The sequence below is a fragment of the Melitaea cinxia genome, chromosome 3 (genome assembly GCF_905220565.1).
Source record: "Melitaea cinxia chromosome 3, ilMelCinx1.1, whole genome shotgun sequence".
In the NCBI taxonomy this organism is placed as follows: Eukaryota; Metazoa; Arthropoda; class Insecta; order Lepidoptera; family Nymphalidae; genus Melitaea; species Melitaea cinxia.
The window spans coordinates 18,729,907-18,753,609 of NC_059396.1; the positions used below are offsets into that span (position 1 = coordinate 18,729,907).

General features: G+C 36.3%; 1 protein-coding gene across 1 annotated transcript; it reads right to left on the reverse strand.

Annotated features, from left to right (window-relative positions):
* Window positions 1-3,302: 3,302 nt before the first annotated feature.
* Window positions 3,303-16,234, reverse strand: LOC123668354 (protein abrupt). The gene is made up of 12 exons (XM_045602096.1): window positions 16,022-16,234; window positions 15,802-15,917; window positions 15,058-15,233; window positions 12,616-12,799; window positions 11,140-11,293; window positions 9,988-10,147; window positions 9,868-9,912; window positions 6,181-6,322; window positions 5,405-5,542; window positions 4,343-4,536; window positions 3,870-4,049; window positions 3,303-3,718 (listed from the first exon to the last, which is right to left on the reverse strand). The coding sequence occupies exons 1-12, from the start codon at window positions 16,109-16,111 to the stop codon at window positions 3,303-3,305; spliced, it is 1,995 nt and encodes a 664-aa protein (XP_045458052.1). The 5' UTR covers window positions 16,112-16,234.
* Between the last annotated feature and the right edge of the window lie 7,469 nt (window positions 16,235-23,703).

Sequence of the window (23,703 nt, forward strand, 5' to 3'; positions counted from 1 at the left end):
ATCGACACCTGATGTGAAGAACATTGTAACTAATGATACACTCTTTCTAACTATACCATCAAAATATTGAGGGAAAAAGGTATCTTTCAACCTGGGAACCGCATTTATACGATCACTAGAACAATTTTTATTTAAAAAAAATTCATTGTAATTCAAGATAATTAAGAATTTTGCTAAAACATCGTAATTTTGTTTACGAAAATAATAATATATATCCGTAATGAAGTAAATTAATAGTAGAACAATTTACTTAATTTACGGCCACTTTTTAAATACAACAAAATTGTAAAACTCTCTGAAAACTTAACAAAATAAGCTACAATGTTCTTCATACCGGACGTCGAAATAATAATTAACGTAATTCTTACGTTATAAATAATTCAATATCATCTTAAACACTGAAAAACATTAAATTACCACTCATCGATTGAATAACTAAAAGTACACAAAGTCATGCCCTATAGTTTATAACAGATAGTATTAGAGGCATCTGATTGCAATTTGAAATCAGTACTATTAGCTAACGTAATTATTGATCGAGTCCAAAATTAAGCAATATTTAATTAACATACTGTGTTATCTAAGTAAAATAAATATATATCTATATATTCTTTATATTGAGGATGAAATGGCTATAGTATTATATAAGAGACATTTAGAACGTACGAGGAACGAAAAACGACATTAGGTATCACACTTCGACGCCCCCTACGCACAACGTTGGAGCTTAGTTTTTCATACTGCATTTTTATCATTTGCAAATATTAAAATTGCTGGTAAAGACTAAGTTCCGACTTTGTTCGTAGAAGACATCGATATGTTTTCACTCTATAATACCACAATCAAATAAATGTTAATTTATTATACCCTAATAAATACATTAATTATTGCTCATTTCGAAACTAAACTATATAAAACTATTTTGATTCTAGTTTCCAAAATTGGAAAGAGCGGGGAAAGACGTGCAGTCTTATGCGACTAATGAGGTCTACTGAGGTCGGATGACTAAAATAAGAACAGCTAATATCTGAACTTTCGAAGCTCAGAAGGTAACTAAAAGTATTACAAGAAAAAATGTTCGACTTAAAGTCCTAAATATATAATATTTTTACTGTATCATAACGTTTCACGACGCGTGAAGCTGTATCGAGAAGTAAGTATTGAGGTCAACGACACATTCAATTTTTAAACAGCCAAATGCTCAAAACGTTTTATTCCACGTACATGTTTTTTTATTTTTTATTTTCGTAAAAAAATTAGCCTCATTTTTTTATATAAAACATTTACATTTTCGATGCGACCTCAGCGTCGGCCTTTATACTTAGTGTGTCATGCAAAATTGTGTCCTGAAAAAATATATATTTTTAATCACAATATGGTAACTGTCTTGTAGTGTACCGTGCTTCAACGTCGATTTATATCTGTCTATTATTTTTGATTATTATCTAAATAAAATTCAAGTCAAGACCCTATCATGTAAATAAAAACACGCTTCCCTCCTAAAATATAGCCTTATTTACAATTAAAAATAATTACTAACTATGGCAACATGGTAAATTGTTAACGTAGGTTCGTTTTCGGATTCTACCTGGCAACACCCGTCAAATATCACTTAACAAGCTAGAAATAAGATTAAATTAACCCGTATATTAAAAACACATAGGTACTTCAAGTGCTAGTCATGTCCACAGTTAGTCGAGCCAGAGCGACTAACAGATGCTTTGTATCACTAAATAATATTTGTCACAATGAAAAACAAAAAGATTAAACACTTTGCCTATCATTCTAAATATCTTAATAAAGTGACCTCTAAAGTACCCGGAAGTAAATATTTTTGTGATTCCTTATGTGTAATCTTACAATATACTAAATAACTATAATAACATTTTTATTCTAAAAATATGTATAATTATTATCGAAGGCTAATAATTATGCGGTTTAATCACAGAAGTGTTATCCAGTAACGAGCCCTCATCATTACTATAGAATATAACATCCCTTGCGTTTGGAAATATCGCTTGTTATATACACACATCCTCGAAATTAACGTCAAAGTATACTCTATTTATTGCTTTTGTTACTATTTCTTTAATCATTATGTACTTTACATATCACCACATATTTATATACATTGCGTCGCTTTAAGGTCGAATTTGAACATTACTCATGAAACGATAATCTCAATCGAAATATACTTACCATTGGAAAATTATCTTCAGTCTCGAGGCAATAGATGTCAGAATTTAATGAATCTGATTATTTTTCAATCAACATTATAGTAGAGGAGCCCAAGCGGGCGGTTTTAGGAATTACTCGTGTACAGCAGAATAATAATATAAGGCGAGAAACCTTGTGCTTTGTTGAGTACTACCACCACACGTGAGCTCTATGTGATCACTACATTCCAATATATGACGTTCAAGTAAATCTCAATTTAGCGTCTTTGCCTCCCATACTATATTGACCTCATTTTAACACGATATAAAAATCGGCGATTCGTTTTTACGCACATCGATAAATATAAGTTTTTAAGCTCTGTTGTTTTTGTTCGTATACAAATCTTTTTTTTTCCTAAATATAGGTGCATTTTTCGTATAAGGTGACATTGTCTTTGCTACGGTCGTGACAGTCTAATTGTTCACTAGTGAGTGCGTTCTCTATAAAAATAAAACGGTACAGACATATCTACGGGCAGCGCTAACGACCACCTAACGACTCGTTTTATATTTTACCTACGATATACTCTATATAGTATATATAAATGCAATCTGAAAAATGCATAAAACAACAGTTATTATATCTATAAATTGTATAAAATATTAAATAAAATCTATTGAAGTGAGGTAGATGGATGGAATTTCACAATTTGTGTGGATATATTTGTTTATCATAACGTCGCCTTATTGGCCCGAATGTTGAGGTAGTTGGATGGAATTACGATGCGGGCGCCCTCGTCGTCGGGGGCTCGCATATAAGTTCAAAGTCACTACTCACTAGTTATTTACTACTACACAATTTCACAAGTGACGAGTCGACGGCGTAGCTGACGCGTACGGGGGTCGCGGGGCACTATCGGAGTCGGCTCCGGCGGAAACTCGGACGAATCTCGCGCCTTCCGCCTCGGACGTAACTACCGCGGGGGTGCGGGCGGTCAAGCGAATACGTATCTCCGGCCGAAGCCCAGCGGCGGTCGACACCGGCCGACGCGGTCCTTAAACAAAATCAACGACACGGTCAGCGCGGCCGGCGCCACCGACGTTCACGAGATCGACGAGCTAACGCCACGGGAGCGCGGCGCGGCCTCATGACGCCAGCTCGCCGCCCTCGCGCGCCGGCGCCGGCGAGCCGCGCTCCTCGCACGGCCCGCGGCAGTCCGGCGCGCCCGCGTCCCGCTCGTCGGGCCGGTCGGGCCGGTCCGGCCGCTCCGGACGGTCCGGACGGTCCGGCCGCTCGGGCCGCTCCGGCCGCTCGGGCTCGTCCCCGAGGCTGCCGCCCCGCTGGCGCTCCTTGCCGAGGTCGAGCGGCTCGTCGGAGTCGCGCAGGATGTCCGGCTTGCCCGCGTGCTCGGCGTACTGGCGCTGCATCTGCTTGAGGAAGCGCTGGTGCGCCAGCGTGGTCGGCGGCGGCGGCAGCGAGCCCATCTGCGGCGAGGGCTCCTCGTAGGACTTCCGGTCCATGTGCATGGCGTTCATCTGCGCCAGCTTAGCGGCGTTCATCCCTGCAAGAAAAATAAATAGTATATCCCGAGCCGTGTAGGTATTATTATCGTGTTTGTTTAAAAAATTTGGAGGCTCGATGAGGTTTGCAGAAGAGCGGTATGTTTGGTGCGAACTTGGGTGTAAGTGCGTTTAAGGTGCAATGAAACCTACCAAATACGTTTTCACCGATGTACTGGAGGTACGTGTCTAAGATGGCGGAGCCGCCGAAACCCGGCGGGTAGTCGTCGTGCTTGAGGCCGAGGCTGTGCGGCAGACTCTCCACCGCCTTGGCTGTAACCGCGCGGACCGCTGGCACTTTAGTGATGGTCGTATTCGTTAAGCTGTTTATATCTGAAGAAAAATATGGTTCTGATGAATGCCTAATTTTGTTGTTGCTAAATTTGTTTCTTCTACTAGTCTTCCTTTTTCTGTGTACATTTCACATAGAGCAAAATAATAACCACTGTGTAATTTAGATTACGGTTTGGTATTTTGAAAGATAAGAAGTAGGAAAGGCGTGTAAAATTATAGCTCAAATTCGTTAGTGTAGAGATCACTTTTTAAATGTCACTAGGGGAACCATAGGAAGTAGTTTCCGACGAGTAGTTCACGAGGACTAGTATGTATGTAGTGAGGGCACTCACGCGGCGGCGAGACGGGCAGCGAGTCCTGGTACTTGGACTGGCTGAGCTCGTCGTCGTGGTCGCCGCACAGCGAGCTGGTCTCCGAGGCGGCGGACTTGGCGTCCAGCTTCACGTCGCAGCGGCGCGCGCCCGTGGGCGAGGCGCGCGCGCGCAGCTGCTCCGCGGACACCTTCACGCCCGCCTTGGCCAGCAACCTGCCAACACGAAGTGGCTTTAAGTCGCCTTCTCGCTTCTTTCCTTCCCCCGGGATCCTCCTCGCGAAATACCTTCCGCGCCGATCAATTCGAAATTCGAAAGTCGTACCGTATTTTTTTTTACTTTAATATCAGATCCGGTAGACTTTCCTCACCATCACTTTAAAATATTATTTTCTAAAGTGACGATTCGACAGTGCTTTTAGAGACTATTTGAATAAAGTTGTCTTCGATTTTGATTTCTACCGGCTCTAAAACTTTATTATATATATATATATATATATATATATATATATATATATATATATATATATATATATATATATATTATATATGTTATGTATGTATACATGTGTTTGTATGTTTGCCTAAAACCTTTCTCGGAGTCGTAAGTGATGAATAATAATTCTTATTATCGGAACCACAAAATTAACGTGACGCACGTTAATTATTATTACCTACACACTTCTTTTAAGTAATCTAAATAATTGAGTTCGATTTATTTGTTGAAATTGTATAAGATTTCGCCTGATTGTCTTGTGGTTGATATAATGAAAGGCAATTGAGTGTGGATATATGTATTGTAATATTATAATTTATAATATTTAATTATTGCGACGATATTGAAGTGCAAAGTTAGAATGTCGACTGGCGACAATTTATTATGTAACATATCGAATATGGATTTGTTTCTAGGTGCCAATATGGACAGTGATTTTGTTTATATTAATAAAAGACATAAATACGTAGGCACAAGATTTTGTCGAATTCATGTGATTATTACGAGTAGTAAATTTACACACAAAATTAAACAAAGTGCGATCACCGGTGACCGTTGTTCGATGTTCCGGTGACACATCGTACTCACTGGCTGGCTAGCTCGGGGTCGAAGCGCGTGGGCATCTGCAGGACGGGCAGGTCCTTGGTCGAGATGCCGCGGTGCTGGCGCGACATGTGTGAGTGTAGCGAGTTGCGCGACTTCGCCACCGTGCCGCACAGCACGCATCTGCGGGTCATACATACTAAGTTACAATATTTCGCTATAATGTTACACTCGCTTAACGAACGAAAATGTCGAAAAACGAAATGGTCTTTTGGGTGATGGTATAGATTGAATCACGTCGGCCATTGAAAAGGGAGGATCCTCCGACCAGACGGGTGTTGTGTCTGGCGGGCTAACGCCCCGACGGTTGTTGTCGGGTTCTTGTATATATACTTAATCACTTTGAAAACTCTGATAGCGCGATGTAGCATAAGGTCAGTTTTCTCTAATTACGTAGTATGTAGTCGTTCATATTTCGCGTGATAGATGTCGCCACTGTCTATATTCTAAAAAAAAAGAAACTAACAAGAAACGATAAGAAGATTCTTACTTCTTTTAAAAATATTTAGAATATTTGGATGTTCAATCTTAATAGCGAGGGTAATAGCCATTACTGCGTTAAAAAGAATAACGAGTTTGACAGATTACGTACAAGTATTTTTGGAAAAGATTTTTTTTTAAATGAATAGTAATTAATTAACATACCTATACAACAAATAAAAACAGGATATAGTACCGAAGAGTGATTTCAATAATAAAGAATGGGCTATGACAAACATATTTTTAGAGTTTGAAAAAGAAATATCAGATTCGGCTCTTACCGGTATCCTGGGCAAACAGTATGTTTATCCTCGAGATGTGTTCTAAGAGTGTGTGCTGATCTGTATATCTTTCCACATTTGGGACAGGGTCTCGGGTCCGTAGCTCTCACGCGCAATAGATCTTGAGTTCGACGACAGCCTCCTGGAAATATAAAATAGACTATGTACTTCTAATCAAAAGTAACTCAATGCTTTATATAATAATATCTTACCTGATTATTTAAATATAAAAAAAAATGGTGTTGTTAGTTTAAAAAAAAATCCCGATATCGCGAATCGTAGTTGTGGAAACGGTACGGAAAGAAATGTTTGTGTCTGGTCACTTGGAATAGAATCAAAATGCACGTGTTCTACTTCGTAGGTTTATTGTTTATTTTTCATATAAGCAGACAATTTTTCTTCGGGTAAAAATTAAATTATTACGTATATATCGTATCACTAATACAATCGCAACTAGAATCGTTTACTCACATTTATAATTTGGTTAATGAAATGACTAAATTACATTGTTGTACGCTTAAAAATATTTTATAATATAAAGATATACGACATTGCCTCACAGGCGTCAGGAACAATTTTAACTACTCGCTAAGTTTTACCAATAATATTTTAATCGTCTTGGAGATCATTTTTTTCGTGTTCCTATCGCATATATTTTGTAGGCGTACGGTGGGCGACACGTGTCATTGCATTATTTTGTATAAACTAGCAGTCTTTATACAGTATAGTATTGCATATATATTTAGTCCATTATATGATATTTAATGTATACATGTATTTATAAAATTTTATAAAAGAAAAGAATTTTCATTAAATAAAATCGAATAATTGTTAATAAACAAGTATTGTACCTAAGTATAAAAAGTAAATATTTGTAAAAAAATATATAAAAACTTAATGAAATATACAATAAAATAACTATGAAAATGTGATTAGTCGTTTTGGTTTCATTATTGGTATGCGTTTAACCTCTGTATATATCGCGTAGACTATTATATACTAAATATTTATGCCAACTTAGGCCTGGTACTCTAGCTAAATATAATATCGTAAAAAATATATATTAAATTTTATTGTTTGGTGTATTTTCTTTATAGCTTTTTTTTTTGTATGAAAAATATATGCGAACGGAATATGAATTTTATGTACAATTACAATAAATCCCTCGTGTTATTTATTCTCATATTATTATGTTCTACTATGACTAGATATGTTTTTGATTGTGCTCTCTGCCTACAGGGCTCTAAACGAACTTTTAAAAAATAAAGCCTATCACTTGTGAACATATTAACTATTGCGTTTAAAGGCATCGATTTCATTAAAATCTATTTCGTATTGTCTTATCTATGGTCGAAAATATACATAGAGTAGAGCACGGTGCAGACGCTTCGATTTTTCTAGGCACTTCGTAAATCTGGAACCGCTTTAAATCTATAGTGATATTTAAAAAATAATTTATATTGGAAAATAATAAGCCGAAATTAATTTTCATTGTAAAAAATTTCTAGTACTAATTTCGAGGTGTCTGTACCGTGCACCGTGAACCGAAGATTGGTTCGAAACGTCCTGAGCATTACATAAAGATCGTTACAGAAAATAAGAAAGAAATAAATTAATTGTGCGTTCGTTACGAACAATATATCATCTAAGAAATGTGTATTTGAAAATATATAGTTTTATAGTTACGTCAGGACATAACTAGGAACGTAACGACAGACTAAACGCAAACCTAAGAAGTAATAGCAACAATGGAAGTTACAGACGCATTCGAGAAAGTCATAGAATGGTCATCTCACTTAGTTGCATTTCGTAACCTATCAATGGCACCAATCATCACAAGTCATAATGCGCTTTACAAAACTAACGCTCGGAACATCTGTAGCCAAATGCGATGCATAAAATATAGTAACCGTCACACGCGGGCCCGCGGCCCCCGCCCCGACCGGCATCGGACGCAAGTCGCTACAGCATCTCCCGGGATATACAAGTTCTTAAATAATATCAGTCTATACTACTACAAAAATAATTTTCAGTCGATTTACCCTAGCGGTTTATACATCGTTTACGTTCGAACGTCACCGTCGAATAAGAAAATGCACCGCGGAGACGGTCTCGTCCGGGTTCCCCGGCCACGCACCGGCCCGCCTAGGCGGCCCAGCCGCAGCTCCACTTGAGCGTCTTCATACGCTCCCACTGGCGCCGGTGCTTGATGCGCATGTGGTTGCGCACGGAGTTGGGGTGCGCGAAGTAGCGCGCGCAGCTGGCCACCGGGCACACGGGGCTGTCGCGCGGGTAGTGCGCGTCCAGGTGGCGCCGCGCCGCCGCCAGCGAGCCCAGCGCCGCGCCGCACAGCGGGCACTGCAGCCGCGCCCCGCCCGCCGCCCCGCCCCCGCGTTCGCCCCGCGCCCCCGCGCCCTCGCCCCCTTCGCCTATCGCCGGCTTTGCCAACGCGTCCCGCGCCGCGGCATCTGCAATGCCGACAGCACCATATTACTGAACGTCGAGAGCGATTGGCAAATCCGACGATCGGCCCTACCACCGACTACTACCCGACGACTTTCGCGATAAACGGTCTAAAAATATTACGGAGTGTCAAATGTAAAGAGCGTCCGTCGGGATCCGGCCCGCGGTCTCCGCGTGAGGCGGCGCGCGGGACGGCCCTCGCTCCCACCGGTGAGGCGAGGGCCCCGGGGGCGGGGGCGCGGGGCCCCGGGGCGCGGGGGTCGCGAGTCTCTAGGAGTTCTGTCGCTGGCGAATGCCGTGCGCTTGCAGTTGGTGGTTGATGAGGTAATGCTTCGTTTTGCACTTCTTGCCGCAGTGCTGGCAGGGGAACCACTGGTCGCGGTCGGTCTGCGAGTGCACATTGAGCATATGCTGGCGCAGGTTGGAGGTGGAGGAGTAGACGCGGCCGCAGAGCGGGCACTGCGGCCGGTAGCCCATCGCCGCCCCGCCCGCGAGAGCCGCCCCTGTAACACAGAGGCGGCGGTTAGAACCGTCCGGCGCTCGCGCGGACTTAAGCGCTACTGTGAGTGTAGGGGTCGGGGCGCGCGGACGGGGCGGGCTCGCGCCTCCTCTGCTTGACGCCGTGGATGGAGTTCATGTGTATCTGCATGTACTGGCGCGTCTTGAAGCGCTTGCCGCACACGGGGCACGAGTGCGCCAGCTCGCGCGCCGCGTGCACGTTGAGGATGTGCTGCTTGAGGTTGCTGTTGTTGCTGTAGAGCTTGCCGCACTGCGGGCACGCGGGCTTGCCGGGCTCACCGTTAGCGGCGCCGGCGCCGAAGGGGCGCTCGTCCGCGGCGCCCGGCTCGCCCCAGCTCGCTCCTGGGGCAACGACTCGCGTCAGTTCGGTGTTCGCGCTCCGGCTCGCGACCCGGGTCGCGCTAACTTCCACTGTTGCTATCGAACGGACTCGGATCGAAACTACTGGTGCCTAGCGGTTCGTTCGGTGACAGAGATCGCGGTCGCGTGTTCGTCGTTGATTGTTAGTGTTAATTATTGACGACGTGCAGTATGTGACACGGTAATGAACCATTAATTGTTATACCGTTTAAAATCGTTAACGTTATTGCGTCTCCATATATTTTTCTGGTCGAATCTAATTGCATTTATATCGGTCGATGAACAATTAATGTCACTACTGAGTCACATAATGAAAATGTTAGTGCATAAAGGGTTTTTACTCACCGAAATTATCCGGTATCCCCGACGGCCCAGGTAGTCCAGGGAAACCTGCAACATTCATTGAAACCTTTATTTTGCGATCATCACAAAAAAAAAATCGCTGTACATTCGTGTTTAACGGACCTGGTAAATTTAAGAGTCCGGGGAAGTTGTGAGGAAGCGCTCCGTTAGTATTTGCCATAGTCGCGGGATCGTCGTAGTCTAGGGGTTCTTGCTTTGCTCGGTTGTCAATTTCAGTGTCGCTCGCGCCGGCGTCGGAGGATGAGTCCTCACCATCGCCTGACTAGAAACAATAGATAAAAAATAGTAACTGGAGCGTTATAATATAATTTGAAATAATAATTTCAGTTAATTGGAAATTTAATAGCGTACTGTAATAATTTCTGGGTACATTTTTTAGTTTAAACGTACAATTTAAAATTAACCCTATATCCGCTATCGACGCAATAGTACGAGTTGCCAGATTAAAACATAATATTACGTAACTCCAATTATTGAAAATTAAAAATAAAAGTATGTGAACCCTGCTTACTATGTCGTAGTATATTCCCTTCTACAACATTATTGTTAATAGTTCATTAATTTACCTAACATTTAATCAAATACCTGAACATCCTTGAAATGAGTATTTCGCTGCACTGATAGTTTTTAAATGGAATTTGTACAAGCAGAAAACCGATAGCAATGTGTATATGGACATAATTATATTGATACGTAAAACTCGTGCAAAAGATTTACCAGAAAATTAGAATAGTAGTCAATATTGACTAATTTTCTAATATTTGAAGATTTTTGTGTAGGTAATACTAAATTACGAAGGTAAGACCTTTGATCAACATTTTGTGAATTTTATTTATTTCATTGGAATGTTCCTCGATATTTATTTTACCCAATATAATAAAATTATAAGACCTATATAAGGGTTCCTGGTGCTGGATGCACGCCCGCAAATTATGGCTCAGCGGTTAAGGGTTAATAATATTGACGGAACTTTGAAATTCAGTTAAAAGTTAGTAACATTTTGTTTTACAATAAAGTTTATGGCTTTATTTTATTAGGATAGCTTATTGTAACTATAAATAATACAGAATCAAAATAAAAAAATCTAATAACAAGTTACCACATATAGAAAATATCTAAATATAAAGAATTAATTTCTTTGATAAACTACATTTTCATTTATTGGTAAAATTAAATTATTTGTGCTTTTAAAAATGTATGTACTGGTACGTTTACCATATTAGTTATTGGTAGGTATTTGAGTAGATATCTTACTAGATTGTTGGATACTCCAGAAAGGTTGTGATGTTGAACGTTCTCCAAGGCTTGGCTGAATAGCGCCAGTTCGTGTCCGTTGGTTCCGAGACGATCGGGACTCGAGCCCTGCGCCGCCAGCAGCTGCTCCGTCCTACACCAGTAAAGGAAAACTCTTATAAGTAACAGAACATACGCTTCCTCGCAGCAAGAAATTATATCTATTGAAAATTTGATTTAAAAAAGTTTGGCTAAAATATCTTCATACAGGTAAACAAAGTCTGTCTGCGTGGTTGTCAATGGAATTTGTGACGAACGATGTGACGAACACCGGATGCAATTGCAATATCCACACGCCTGACAAATTAATATTTAATTGAATGTCGCATCTGATGAGTTTAATCTACTTTTAATTTTGTGTTCTATTTCATTTAATCAATACCATTGTTCTAAATTATCTACGCTTTGGGTTCTAAATAAAATATAGTTTAAAGAAATATCAATACGATTACTAATGCTATTGAGTGATTTTTTTTTATGATTTCCGCCAAAAATCAAAAACGGTCCTTCGAGGTCAATCACCCATAGCTTAAATATTTTTTTACTCACAATGCCATATATAACGCTGTCATAGTTTTGGTGTGTTATCGATTAGTGAATCAGTGAGACAATTGTCCGTGAACCATTATAGGAAATGTCTAAATTCAGAAAATCACCATTTAATGTTACAATATGGAAATGCCAATTTGAATTCGCATTTCTAGTCTCTACATGGCCTTCTACAATTACTTTACCGTTTTGATGACGGCATCTTTTGCAAGAATAATCGAGATTCACGCGTTTTAAACGTTTGCAAATTGTTCTATGAATTTCCGCCATTTTATTATTGTTTATAATTTTCCAAGTCGTAAATTTGATGATTCTAAAGATGTAATTGACCTTTAAATTGATTATCTCCATTACCTATTCGTTGTATACTTTATATGCCTCGTTAATTGTTTAAAGAAAATACGTCCTACGCGGAACTTCATATAAGTTAAGATAGCCTGATAGCTGTACCAACATGTATGGTTATTGCTTGCTCCTGCGAGTCGTAATAAGTTGTTTTATAGCCTACAACTCAACATAATGCGGCGAACTGCGAGAGAATGATTGAAATCGGCTTGGAAGTTCAGAGTTTCTAAATTTCAAACAGACAAGTGTATGCATTTTTACTCTAAATGTATAGGTATCGGCACCGATATTGAGCGCTCGGCGATAGTATGGGTAGATTTGCGCATCGTGCAGAGGTCGCAAGCAGGAAATAGTGTTTACTTCCGTACAAAATAAAAAATGTAATAGTATCTAGTACTCATTAAATATCTATTTCATAAACCATAAAATGTTGAAGTTGAAGGTCGGCGCTAAATATCGCTGGCGATAGCCGTGTACAAATTATAGGAACACGGTCCAAGTTACGGCCGGTAGCGTGTCAGTTAGTACTTCAGAGGTAGCAACCTGGTCTTCATCTGCGCCTGATAGAGGTCGGAGGAACGCGCGCGCTTGGGCGGCGGCGTGCAAGGCGCGTCGTCCGCGCGGCGCGCGCGTCGTCCCTCGCGCGCCTGCGGCTCGCGCCCCTCGCGCCCCTCCCGCCCCTCGCGAGACGCCCCGCTGCCCGTCTCTGTCCACGACGACGCCGACTGTTTCCACGAATCGTGCGGTTAGACGGTTACAATATATGATCAATTTGGCAAAGTCGGTTAAAGTTCGGTTTCTCTGTTTAAAAAAACACATTTGAAAGAAAGAAAGAAAGACATTTATTTGAGACACATACACTGCTTACAGACATACAACAAACACAATGAGAGCACAAATACATTAAAAAAGTAAAAAGAAAAAAAAAAGTCAAAATTAAGTAACAATGTAACTAAAAATTTAAATAATTGATTTAAAATAAGAAAAGTAAAATTTTATCAAATAAAAAAATTAAATTAAAAAATTAAGCGAAAAGAGTAATAATAAAAAAAAGCAACAAAATTCATCTACCAAAGTTATTTACACCTGTACAGCAGTGTACCGTCACAAAAAGGATGGCCACTCAGCACTTGTGGAAATACGGGGACCATAATAAGATCATTTGTTTTGCTTAGTAACCGTTAAATATATAACGCATTATTATATGAAGCGAAACGTTTTTGAATATTGGAACCGAGCTTTAGTCGGGCGGAAATCCGAGAAATAAGGAGGGACATGTTTTCATTTTTCTTTGAGAGAGATGTCATGAAATCTACAGTAATGTGCCGTCTCTATCAAAACAGAAGTTCGGGAATATGGATAGAATCCAGCGATCCAGGAGTCTTCAAATAAGATTCCAGATAAAAGACAAAACGTGTAATCGTGAATAGGTTAACGCTTGTTTTGAATACAAATATATGTTGCATTTTAAATACTGTATACTTGATATTTTTCTTATTACACTACTTTATCTTTTTAAGAGGGTACTCGTAGGTAGGTATATAACATAAGTATAGGTACCAGCGTTGATACCACATTTTCTCTCAACGGTATATAACTATCACATAATCAATAGTTACGCTTAATATTCGTTAAAAAATACTTTTATAAACTTATACATGGTGATATTTAATCTATAAAGAAAAAAAAGTTCTAGATTTTATCAGTCAGTCATAAATAAAATCAAGGAAGTTTTACTTAAAGTATTAAAATGATGTCACACTCCACATTTCTCTTATTTCAAAATTACAATTACGATAATTGTGTTTGCAGGTAAGCGAAGAAAAACCGACTTCAATTATATCGACAAGTAATACAACGTAGTTATACGAAAAAATATTCAAGTGCACGCATTATCAAAGATTACTCCAAAAGTTGTAATCAGATTTCGATGAAATTTAAATGTGACCACATGATAAACATCGCTTTCGAGTAAATTAAAAATTATTAAAATCGGTACACCCAAAAAAGTTTGCGGATTTTCGAGAGTTTCCCTCGATTTCTCTGGGATCCCATCATCAGATGCTGGTTTCCTTATCATGGGATTAACTAGGGATATCTCCTTTCCAAAAAAAAAAAAAGAATTATCAAAATCGGTTCATAAACGACGGAGTTATCCCCGAACATACATAAATATATAAATAAATAAATAAATAATACGGTCGAATTGAGTAACCTCTTCCTTTTTTGAAGTCGGTTAAAAAATCGAACAAACTGTAGATAATACTACTGTATTGTTAAAAAACACCAAGTATTTATAACCATGGCTTTCCAAAATGGGTTATGTCCGTGCATAAATTAACATTCGATGCTACATTTGACGAATGTTATTTACGAAGCGAAGTGCAAACATAGGTAATCATTAGCCGATGTTGACATTTTCGTCATAAAACTACAAAATATTTTAATTGATTTTCGCAATATGTGACATTAGGTATAAATAATACAATTTAAAACGGATCTTCGCGATTAATTTGAATTTTAACGGTTCCGAATTTGGCAATTACTTAAATATCTACGATAAGGCTGCAATGAAATCCTATATTATTTCAATAATGATACAATATTAATAATTCTTTTTAAATTAATATACACATTCTGAACATTAATTATTGAATATGTATACGATCTTAGGTCATAATGTAAAAATAATTTGCGAAGACTTCGAATGATTGTGTTTTTTAAAATAATTAAAGAACTCGTTTTAACGGTGAGCTTGTCATTGATATTGCAATAGGTTTTTTTTTACAATTAATTAATAATGTATTCAAGATATTGCTAAGAAGGTGCAATATTCTAAGGATTTCGTCACGATTATTATAGAATGTTAATGTTATACCTACCAATATTTATATTTTAGAAGTATAATAAAATATTATATTATTTGTCAAAATATTTTAAAATGCTTATTCCAATCATAATTAGGACTTTTTGGTTCCTATCTATTTTCACTTCCTACCCCGTTAGTCAGTTTACTTACCGGAGATGCCTTTTGATCGAGTGTGGCTAACGGCGCCGGCGGAGGGACGTCTGTCAACCCTCTGACTTGTAAAAGTTGAGCGGCTTTTAGGAACTCTTTTAATTGCTCTTGACCGATGTGAACTTCACCCTGATACATGAACCTGAAAATGTTCGATTGTATAGTTTTCAATCCATTTATAGGAAATAAATTGTAGGGGTCTATCGATCATATTAATTAGGAATTCTTCTTCTTTAAGATTTATATTCGCTTTTAATGATGTCATACGAGCACAGATGATTTCGCCATTTTATCCATCATGTAGAATGTAGAATACACCATAAATTAATGACGATGTCAAAGAATAACGTTAAAACGTTGTAAAATTATAGTAATTGACGTGACATCGAAATCGACTGTGCTTCTCTGCCATTACTGAAAGCCATTAAATCTAAGAATAGTAATAAATAATTGTATCATTAACAATAACGATAACTCTTTAAAGGAGCACCAAAGATACCTTTAGTAATACATTAGTATTTTAGCTTTGCACGTTTTGACGTTCGACGTCATAGATGAAAGTCAACAGTACCATCCTGTCTGATCCGCGAATTACACTATTTGTAATTCCGCGTCAATACAGGTTGTTATAATAAGTATTATGATTATAAAACCACAACGGGATCATTACTACACATATCACAGAAAGCTTATTTTAAAAGACTTATTACCTTAATAAACTTTCCATATCTTTGTCATGAACATCTCGTAGAATAACTATCGGATGCTGGCATGGATTCGCTTTCAATAACCTACGGAAGTATGGACTGCAAGCTGATAGCACCACCTTTCATAGGGAAGACAGACATATATTTTTTTTTAATAATTTTCTTTTATAAAATATAATTTTTTAACGTTTTACTTCACACGTTAAATGAATATAGTCGTTACCTTGTGCGCGGTAAACGTAGCGCCAGCGCATGCTAGCGTGACATCGACGAAGTCTTCCTCGTCGCGGAGCCGCCTGAAGGATGACACCATGGCTGAGTGGAAGTCATTCCATCGCAGTGAGTACTGCTGCTCGCCCGCGGCGCCTGTGTGCAACCGAGCTGTTAGACGCCCGTGACAACGTACAGGCGTTGATGAGTAAACCGTTATTGTATAAATAAAGCCTTATTTAGAGCCCGTTTCACCCTTTACTGATAAAGCTGTTAGGCATATAACTGACATATACTGTATAATATTTTATTTTTCACCATTTTTTATAACATACACAAATGGTCGTCTGTTATTATAACTATTTTAATTCGACTTTATCTTTTAGAAATATCTATTCGCAATTTGTTAACCCCAGAGTTGTTTATTTATTAGTTAAAGTGAAACGGTCCCATTAAGCTTATTATTACCTCCTACTGAAAGGTTCTAAAGAAGCTTTATCGGCAAGGGGTGAAACAGGTTCTTAGACTTGGGAATAAAAACAAATATCAGACGTTACGAGTGAATATTGTTCACACTTTTTCGGTTAGTATTGTGTTTGTGCGTTCCGTTAACATTTTTGAAGTGAATTTTTTTTAGAATCGTGATTTGAAACTCGATGAAACGAAAATGCGTTAAGACAAAGAAAGAAACACATAAATGTACAGGAAAGACAGATAGAATAGATGACTGCTCAAAACGCATAAGCTAAGCGTTTTGTATGGCTCTTATGACCTTGATCACCGTCGATTAAACAAAACGCACGGCCTATATTCCTACGACCTTTCAGAAGTTTCACTTCTGCCGTGTGTGAAATGCACAAACAAAAAAAATTTTTTTTGCTACTACAATTGTCATAATGCTCAAAAAACTTACTTCATAACCCTATAATTATTTTTCGATGACCAAAATAATCACACATTCGATCGACATTTGTATACCTACATATTTTTAGCGGTTAGCCCAGATTTTTTTTGAAAATTCCTATATTTTGATTTTCGACGACATTGCTGACGCTATGGTCATGGGTGATTCCCAGCGAATTAAAATGACAACGCAGTAAGTCCCGTATAAGTAAAAGTGTTGATAGTGGCCGTGAAAGCTTAAAACTGTTCGATCGATCGACCGTTGCTTGATGATTGCAATTACGTATAGCTAGTATAACGCACCCGCAGTGCGTGGAAAAACAGGATGACGTAGTAAAAATTCACTTTTTAGACGTAACGTATATGGGGGCTGCTCTTGGTTCGTTTTCAATTCCTGTCGAAAAACACTTCATCTTGTACGTAATGTGCAGTAAAATATTTCTAGTTTTGTTGGTGCGCTATACTACTTACAATTTTTTATGCCTTTATGAAATATTAAACATTTATTTTAAAAGTACCCGGGTGACCGAGCTAAGCTCGGTATTTTTAGTAAATCGTGTTTTTTGGAAATCATAAAGTATAAATACGAATTACATATTGATAAAATATGAATAATATTTTTCGATTTTACCGACATAATAATAAAAAATAAGAACAGTGTATTTAAATAAAAAATAACGAGTGCAATTAGAAAAAGAAAAAGAAAAAATAACTGTGGATTTGAACCATGATCTTCTCGGTTGATCCCGAGCGGCCGATTTCCCACCGAGCTATTTCAACTACATCGACTTGTGCGAAATTTACCTTCGTATTCTAACGATATTTTTTTCAATTCCTAAAAACAGGGATAAAACGACATTTCCTGAAAATGAATCCTAACTAGATAGATTTATCTCCCCCGAAACCCCCTAAATACTAAATTTTATGAAAATCGTTGGAGCCGTTTCAGAGATTCAGATTCTATATATATATACAAGAATTGCTCGTTTAATAGTATAAGATTTATCAATCTATCGTCCTCTCTTGTCATAATTATTCCTTTTTATTTATACTAAGTTTGGCTGGAAAGCGGTTTAAATAGGCAGCATAATAAATTTCTGTCTTTCAGTCAACACATTTTTTAATTGGATAATAAAAGAAAAGAAAATAATTAGCAGTGATACAATTTGTAGTTTTACATTTTGTAATAAATTTTTATTAAGAATCTTCCCTAATATTCATTTATTATGTAATTATAATTTGTCGATAAACGATCATAAAATAACATAAACAGCATTATTAATACACAATAATTTCAAATCAAGACGGTAGAGTATTTTACATATAATAACATAAGTATTAATCATAAACCTAATATATTTTGGCACACTTCCTGTTAGGAATATTACCTACTTATAATCGTACAGAATTTTATCGCTGTTCGTGTTCGCTTTTATTTATACATATTTAATTATATACATAATGAGAAAGTTAAGAGGTAGTGATCTTTTTAATTAGTTTATTTTTATTATAATGATATTTAAAAAATTCAATTATTTTATCTGTATCAGGATATTTTATTTTATCCGGGTTCTATATTTATAACACAGATTAAAATTCACATTAGTTACAGAAAAATGATAAATAAAAAATTTGATTGAATAGATTTGATTTAGATATATGTACTATTGCAAACAAAATACCCACAAAAATATACAAAAGGAATTATAAGAAATAATATTTAGGTATTGTTTAAATATAGGTACTTAACGACTATTTTTGAATTATCTCGTAGCAAAACAATATATTTCCATTTATAAGAACAAACTGTCAACTTAATAAAAAAATTAATATAATAACTAATTTATTGTTATTCACATTCATTGCCAGGTGATTTTTTTTATTCTAATATGACGCTCGTTTACAATGTCACGGAAAAGTATGTATGTTGTATAATCTGTTATTTCAATGTGACCTTTTCATTTACACCGATGTACTTCAGTGACCTTTTCATAGAGCAAAATTTAAAAAAAAAATATCGAGTAAGTTTTAAATTTGAAATCGCGTCGAATATAAATTATTTATATGGACATTGAAGCACATTACAGATAACCACATCGGACTGGTTGGGAATGGTAATCCAAAAAAAAAGCGTGGATGAAAAAATGTTTTCATCTAAAAAGTTTGCATTTAAATCGTTATTTTTTTGTTGTCTGGTTGTAAATAAAGTCAAGTATTTTTTATCTACGTTCAAATTTTATTACAATTTTTTACTATTTACGACTCTGATAACTTGACAATGTAAAAGAAATATCCACTTACTTCAGACTTAGGTATGGTTTTTAGTTTTATTTTAACGCGTACCTATAACTACTCGTATTAAAATATATTTTACGAAATACACTTTTGACATAGTAACCAATTAATAGATTTTGTTGATTGTTTATATGATATTTATAATAATTTTTTGATCAAAGTTTGCAACCAGTAAGTAGTTTATATTTTTAAAAAAAGTAAATCTTCAATAATTAGTTATAAATTTATATAAAAAACAGGGTAAGTGAAAACCAATTTTTTTAATTAACTAAAAAATTCGTATTGACATTCGTTTGGAAACTGTTGATAATTCATTAATTATTACATTATATAATGGAGATAGACTATAAAACAACACACTCTCTCTGAAGTAACATGAAAGAAACTTTATTGCACCAGAAAAGACAAAATCTGATTATGTTACATGAATGTTTTTATTCAGATGTGTATTTTTAGACAAAACCCTCTTTTTGACGGAATATAAACGTATGCAGAATTTGTTATCCGATGTGAGGTCATCGACATTACTTCGGTGACAAATCGCGTCTATTGTTTCAAAATAAACTATACTCAGATAGCTTTCAAGCCTACGAACTGCGCCAGACATGTTGTATCTTGAAGGCTGCAGCAGACATCATTAAGGAGCGCGTGGGGGCTTTCTTAAATAATAATTACTTTAATTAATTAAAACTGGTGAGATGACCCAACAAAAGTGCATGCTCTGATCAATTGAACTTAGTTACATCTTTGGAAAATCAGCACGAAATATACACAATGGTTTTGGGTTCACACAAGGGTTGATTTGTATAACACATTTAATATGCACAAAAAAAGGAGAACTGTAAACAGAAAAATGTAATTGTTCTATGAGCCGATGAAATTCATACCTTCTCACGTGGTCAATACTTCGCAGATGTTACCACCTACGGTTTTAAAAAGTATAATTTCGGACTTATAAGTTACAATATAAGCATAAAAGTAAAATAGTCAATGAAATATAATTACGTTAAAAATATCAGCGTAAATAATTTTTAATATTTATTTACTACATTTAGTACAAAAATTATATAAAAACATTGTAGTTTAACTATATGCGTCGAAGACTAGATTATCTGTCATAACATCAAATAGATATATGTAGTGCTGCACGCGACCTCGTCCGCGTGGAATTTAACAAAAAAGTAATTCTTCAGTTCGCAGAGTTATAAAATAATAAGGTCCAGCCAGGAATAAACAGACAGACAGATAGACAAAAATTGTAAAAAATGTCATTTTGGTATATGTACCGTGTACCTCCACGCGTTTAGTAAAAAGCGGTTATTTCAATATTACAAACAGACACTCCAATTTTATTTATTTGTATAGATAAAGTCAGTCTTAACACTTCCGTTTCATTATTTTTTTTATACGTAACTTGAGTAGGGTGGTAGGGTGCTATTACACATTATTATTATTAATAATTAACGCGTTTTTAACAAATACCTTATTTATAATTATATAATTTTAAATAAACCGTGGGATAAAATAGTTTCAAGCAGAAAGAATATTTCTAACAAGGCAGTAATGCGTTATTACAACTATAAAAATTAAATCATAATTACATGTCAATCTTAGTAATTAACTAATTACCCATTTTATTAAATCGAATTAGCTCGTTCGTGTATAAATAAATATAAGTCTAAGTCTGTCCCCGACCCCACGTTGCGAGGCCGTATTGTAACATCTTCGCCACTCATTGATATGAATTGACATGATGTCAATGAATATTTATATCTAGATTCTGAAAGATTATAAAATCCCTTTCTCACTCAGTAATAATTAAATGGAAAAATGTTTATAAATTTTCGTTCTTCTTACTATTCCGTATTACATACAAATAATTATTTATCCGTTTTCAATTGTTTTCAGTCTTTTAGTACCTACTCGTAACAGTGTTTAATTTTACATACAGGTATTTGCAATATCATTAGTTTTTTTTTTCTTGATATATTTTGAATCATTTGAGAATTCGATCCATCACGTATTTAAAAATAAAATGAATTACATTTAGGTACGTAACGAATAAATCTTCAATTCGATTTCGTAGCGGAAGAGAAACGATAAAGAAAATACGTTTAGCGAATAAAAAAGAATATCACAATTCGAAATCTTGAAATAAAAGCGTTGTCATTAAACGACTACCTCCCTCGTCCTGGGGATCATCCCAGGATCCCGGGGGTGTCGGCGGGTGTCGGGTGGTGGTCGGGTGCCGGTGGGGGGTGAATATCAACGAACTCATGTACCGTACGAGTGAGTGGACGCTTACGATCCTCATATAGATTCTGTTGGTAAACAATTGCGTACTGAGTACAAATATTGTATGGATTTACGTTTCCGTGTGGATTGGATTTCATTGATTATTTTTTTTTGTTGTTATTGTTGTTTTATGGTTTAAAAGAGTAACTTTTGAGTTTCTTGTCGATTCTTCTCCGCATAATGTACATTCCGAATCGGTGGTAGCTTCACTTTAAATACAATTATATTTAAAAAACAAACAAATCTTTTAAACCGACTTAAAAAAAAGGAAAAGCAGTTAAAAGGAGTCGGATCTCAATCCGGCTATTTTTTTTTTTTTTTTGGGGAGGTTACTCCATGAGTTTTTACTGGATGGAACGATTTTGATTATTCGTTTTTTAATCGTAATCTGTTGCTTGTGGTGTGGTTCTGTTTTTTTTATCGAGATCTTTCGAGAACTTTTTGAGTTATCCGTAATGATGCGTATTTAATTAATTATGTTTTAACTACCAACGTATTATTTGTCGATGTAAATGAAGTCTGTTTTCGTCTGCGACCAAACGTAATTATAAATGTAATTGTTAATATATTGTACTTTATCAGTGGAGTAATTGATTCTGTAATAATTTATAGTATTTTACCAGATGCAACGGTTTTTAATTGTTACTAACATTAAAACGTAAATTGAAAGATAGTACATACATTTTTCAAAATTACAATTTACAAAAAAAAAAAAAAATATAACAAAAATATTGTTTAACGTAATAATTTTGCACGTTTGCGTCGCATTTGTACGTGTCGCTTCAAATGTAATGTTTTTTTTTCTAAGCTCTAGTAAGTAAAGTTCGGTAATGGATAATAACAAAGTACTTGTTAGATATTTAGAAAGCTTTAAGATAATAATATCTTATTATAAATGCATTTTTTTTTCATTAAAATAATTGAAAATTATTTTTTATATATATACCTACATAATTTCAAAACGCATATAGAACAGCTATAAAATATTTAGACCTGCCTAACATTGTATGTGTGTATGTATTATTGTACCAATTGTGTGTATTTATTATAGAAAAAGATGAAGTTGCCAACTACGTTAAAAATGACGCGTAAACTAAAACACAGTAATTATCAAGCTTTTAATAATAATGGTCATCAAGCTTTTCATAATAGTGGCCATCGCTTATTTACCTAGTTTTTGCCAACTTTTAACCAATTACAACACTGTTAAATTTTTAATGACGGATAAAAATGTTCGAAGCGCATCTAACATCATCGTCTGCGTATTTATTGTTACAAAATATTTTCGCGTATAGTAAATAGGTTGATTAATGAGATGGGACGCTACTCACCGGTCTCGGTCGCCATGGCCGGCTGCTCGGAGGGCGGCACGGTGTCAGGGCGTGCGCGCGCGCTATACAGGTCTCCCGCGCATTCTACGCGACCGCCTGGCGCCGCCACTTTCGCGATTGTCACTTCTGACAATTTATAATTCTGTGGTATATCCGTTTTTGCGTGTGCGTTGTTCACCCCTGTTTTATTTGTCGTAAAGCTATGTATAGTTTCTTTTTGGTTGCCTGAAAAGAATTATTTGATTTATCCTTTGCGAGATTTCTTGAATATTGTTTCGAAGATCCGTTTTATCGCACGGGGTGAGAAGCGGCAGGTTGTAATTTTTATTATCAACGAAATTTATTTTCAATTTATTTCGATTAATTTTTTTATCAATTAAAATATTTTTAAAAGCGAGAATTTAAAAAAATATAAATGTATATATTTTAAATAGGCTGTTTAAAATTTATGAAAAATTACAGTTCATTTCAATTATTGCACGATTACTATTTAGGCACACTATAATTTTTTTTTTAATTAATATTAAACGTTCCAAATTCGTTTAAACATTCAGAATTCAATAAAAATAAAACAAATGCATAACACAACGATATATTAACAATAAACGCGGATGATGTACATAAACGTATTTATATCATATTGTAGGGTAATTTGAATAATCGTCGAGTTATAAAGTCAATTAATAAATAATTACGTGTCATATTAATTGCTATCGAAAAATCCAAAAACACAAGATCGCACTGGCTGTGCACGATGACCACGACAACACGTGACGGCACGGAACGAACTGTATTAACATTAACACATACACGCACTCGACACTTCAGCGCTAAAAGCGAGCCACGGGCAATTACGAGCGCTGATCACGAG

Coding starts and splice junctions, on each gene's coding strand:
- LOC123668354 (XM_045602096.1), bottom strand. CDS start 16,111: ATGGTGTCATCCTTCAGGCGGCTCCGCGACGAGGAAGACTTCGTCGAT. Junction 15,234..15,801: donor GATATGGAAAGTTTATTAAG/GTAATAAGTCTT, acceptor GAACATTTTCAG/GTTCATGTATCAGGGTGAAG. Junction 6,323..9,867: donor GGGGATACCGGATAATTTCG/GTGAGTAAAAAC, acceptor TTATATTTCCAG/GAGGCTGTCGTCGAACTCAA.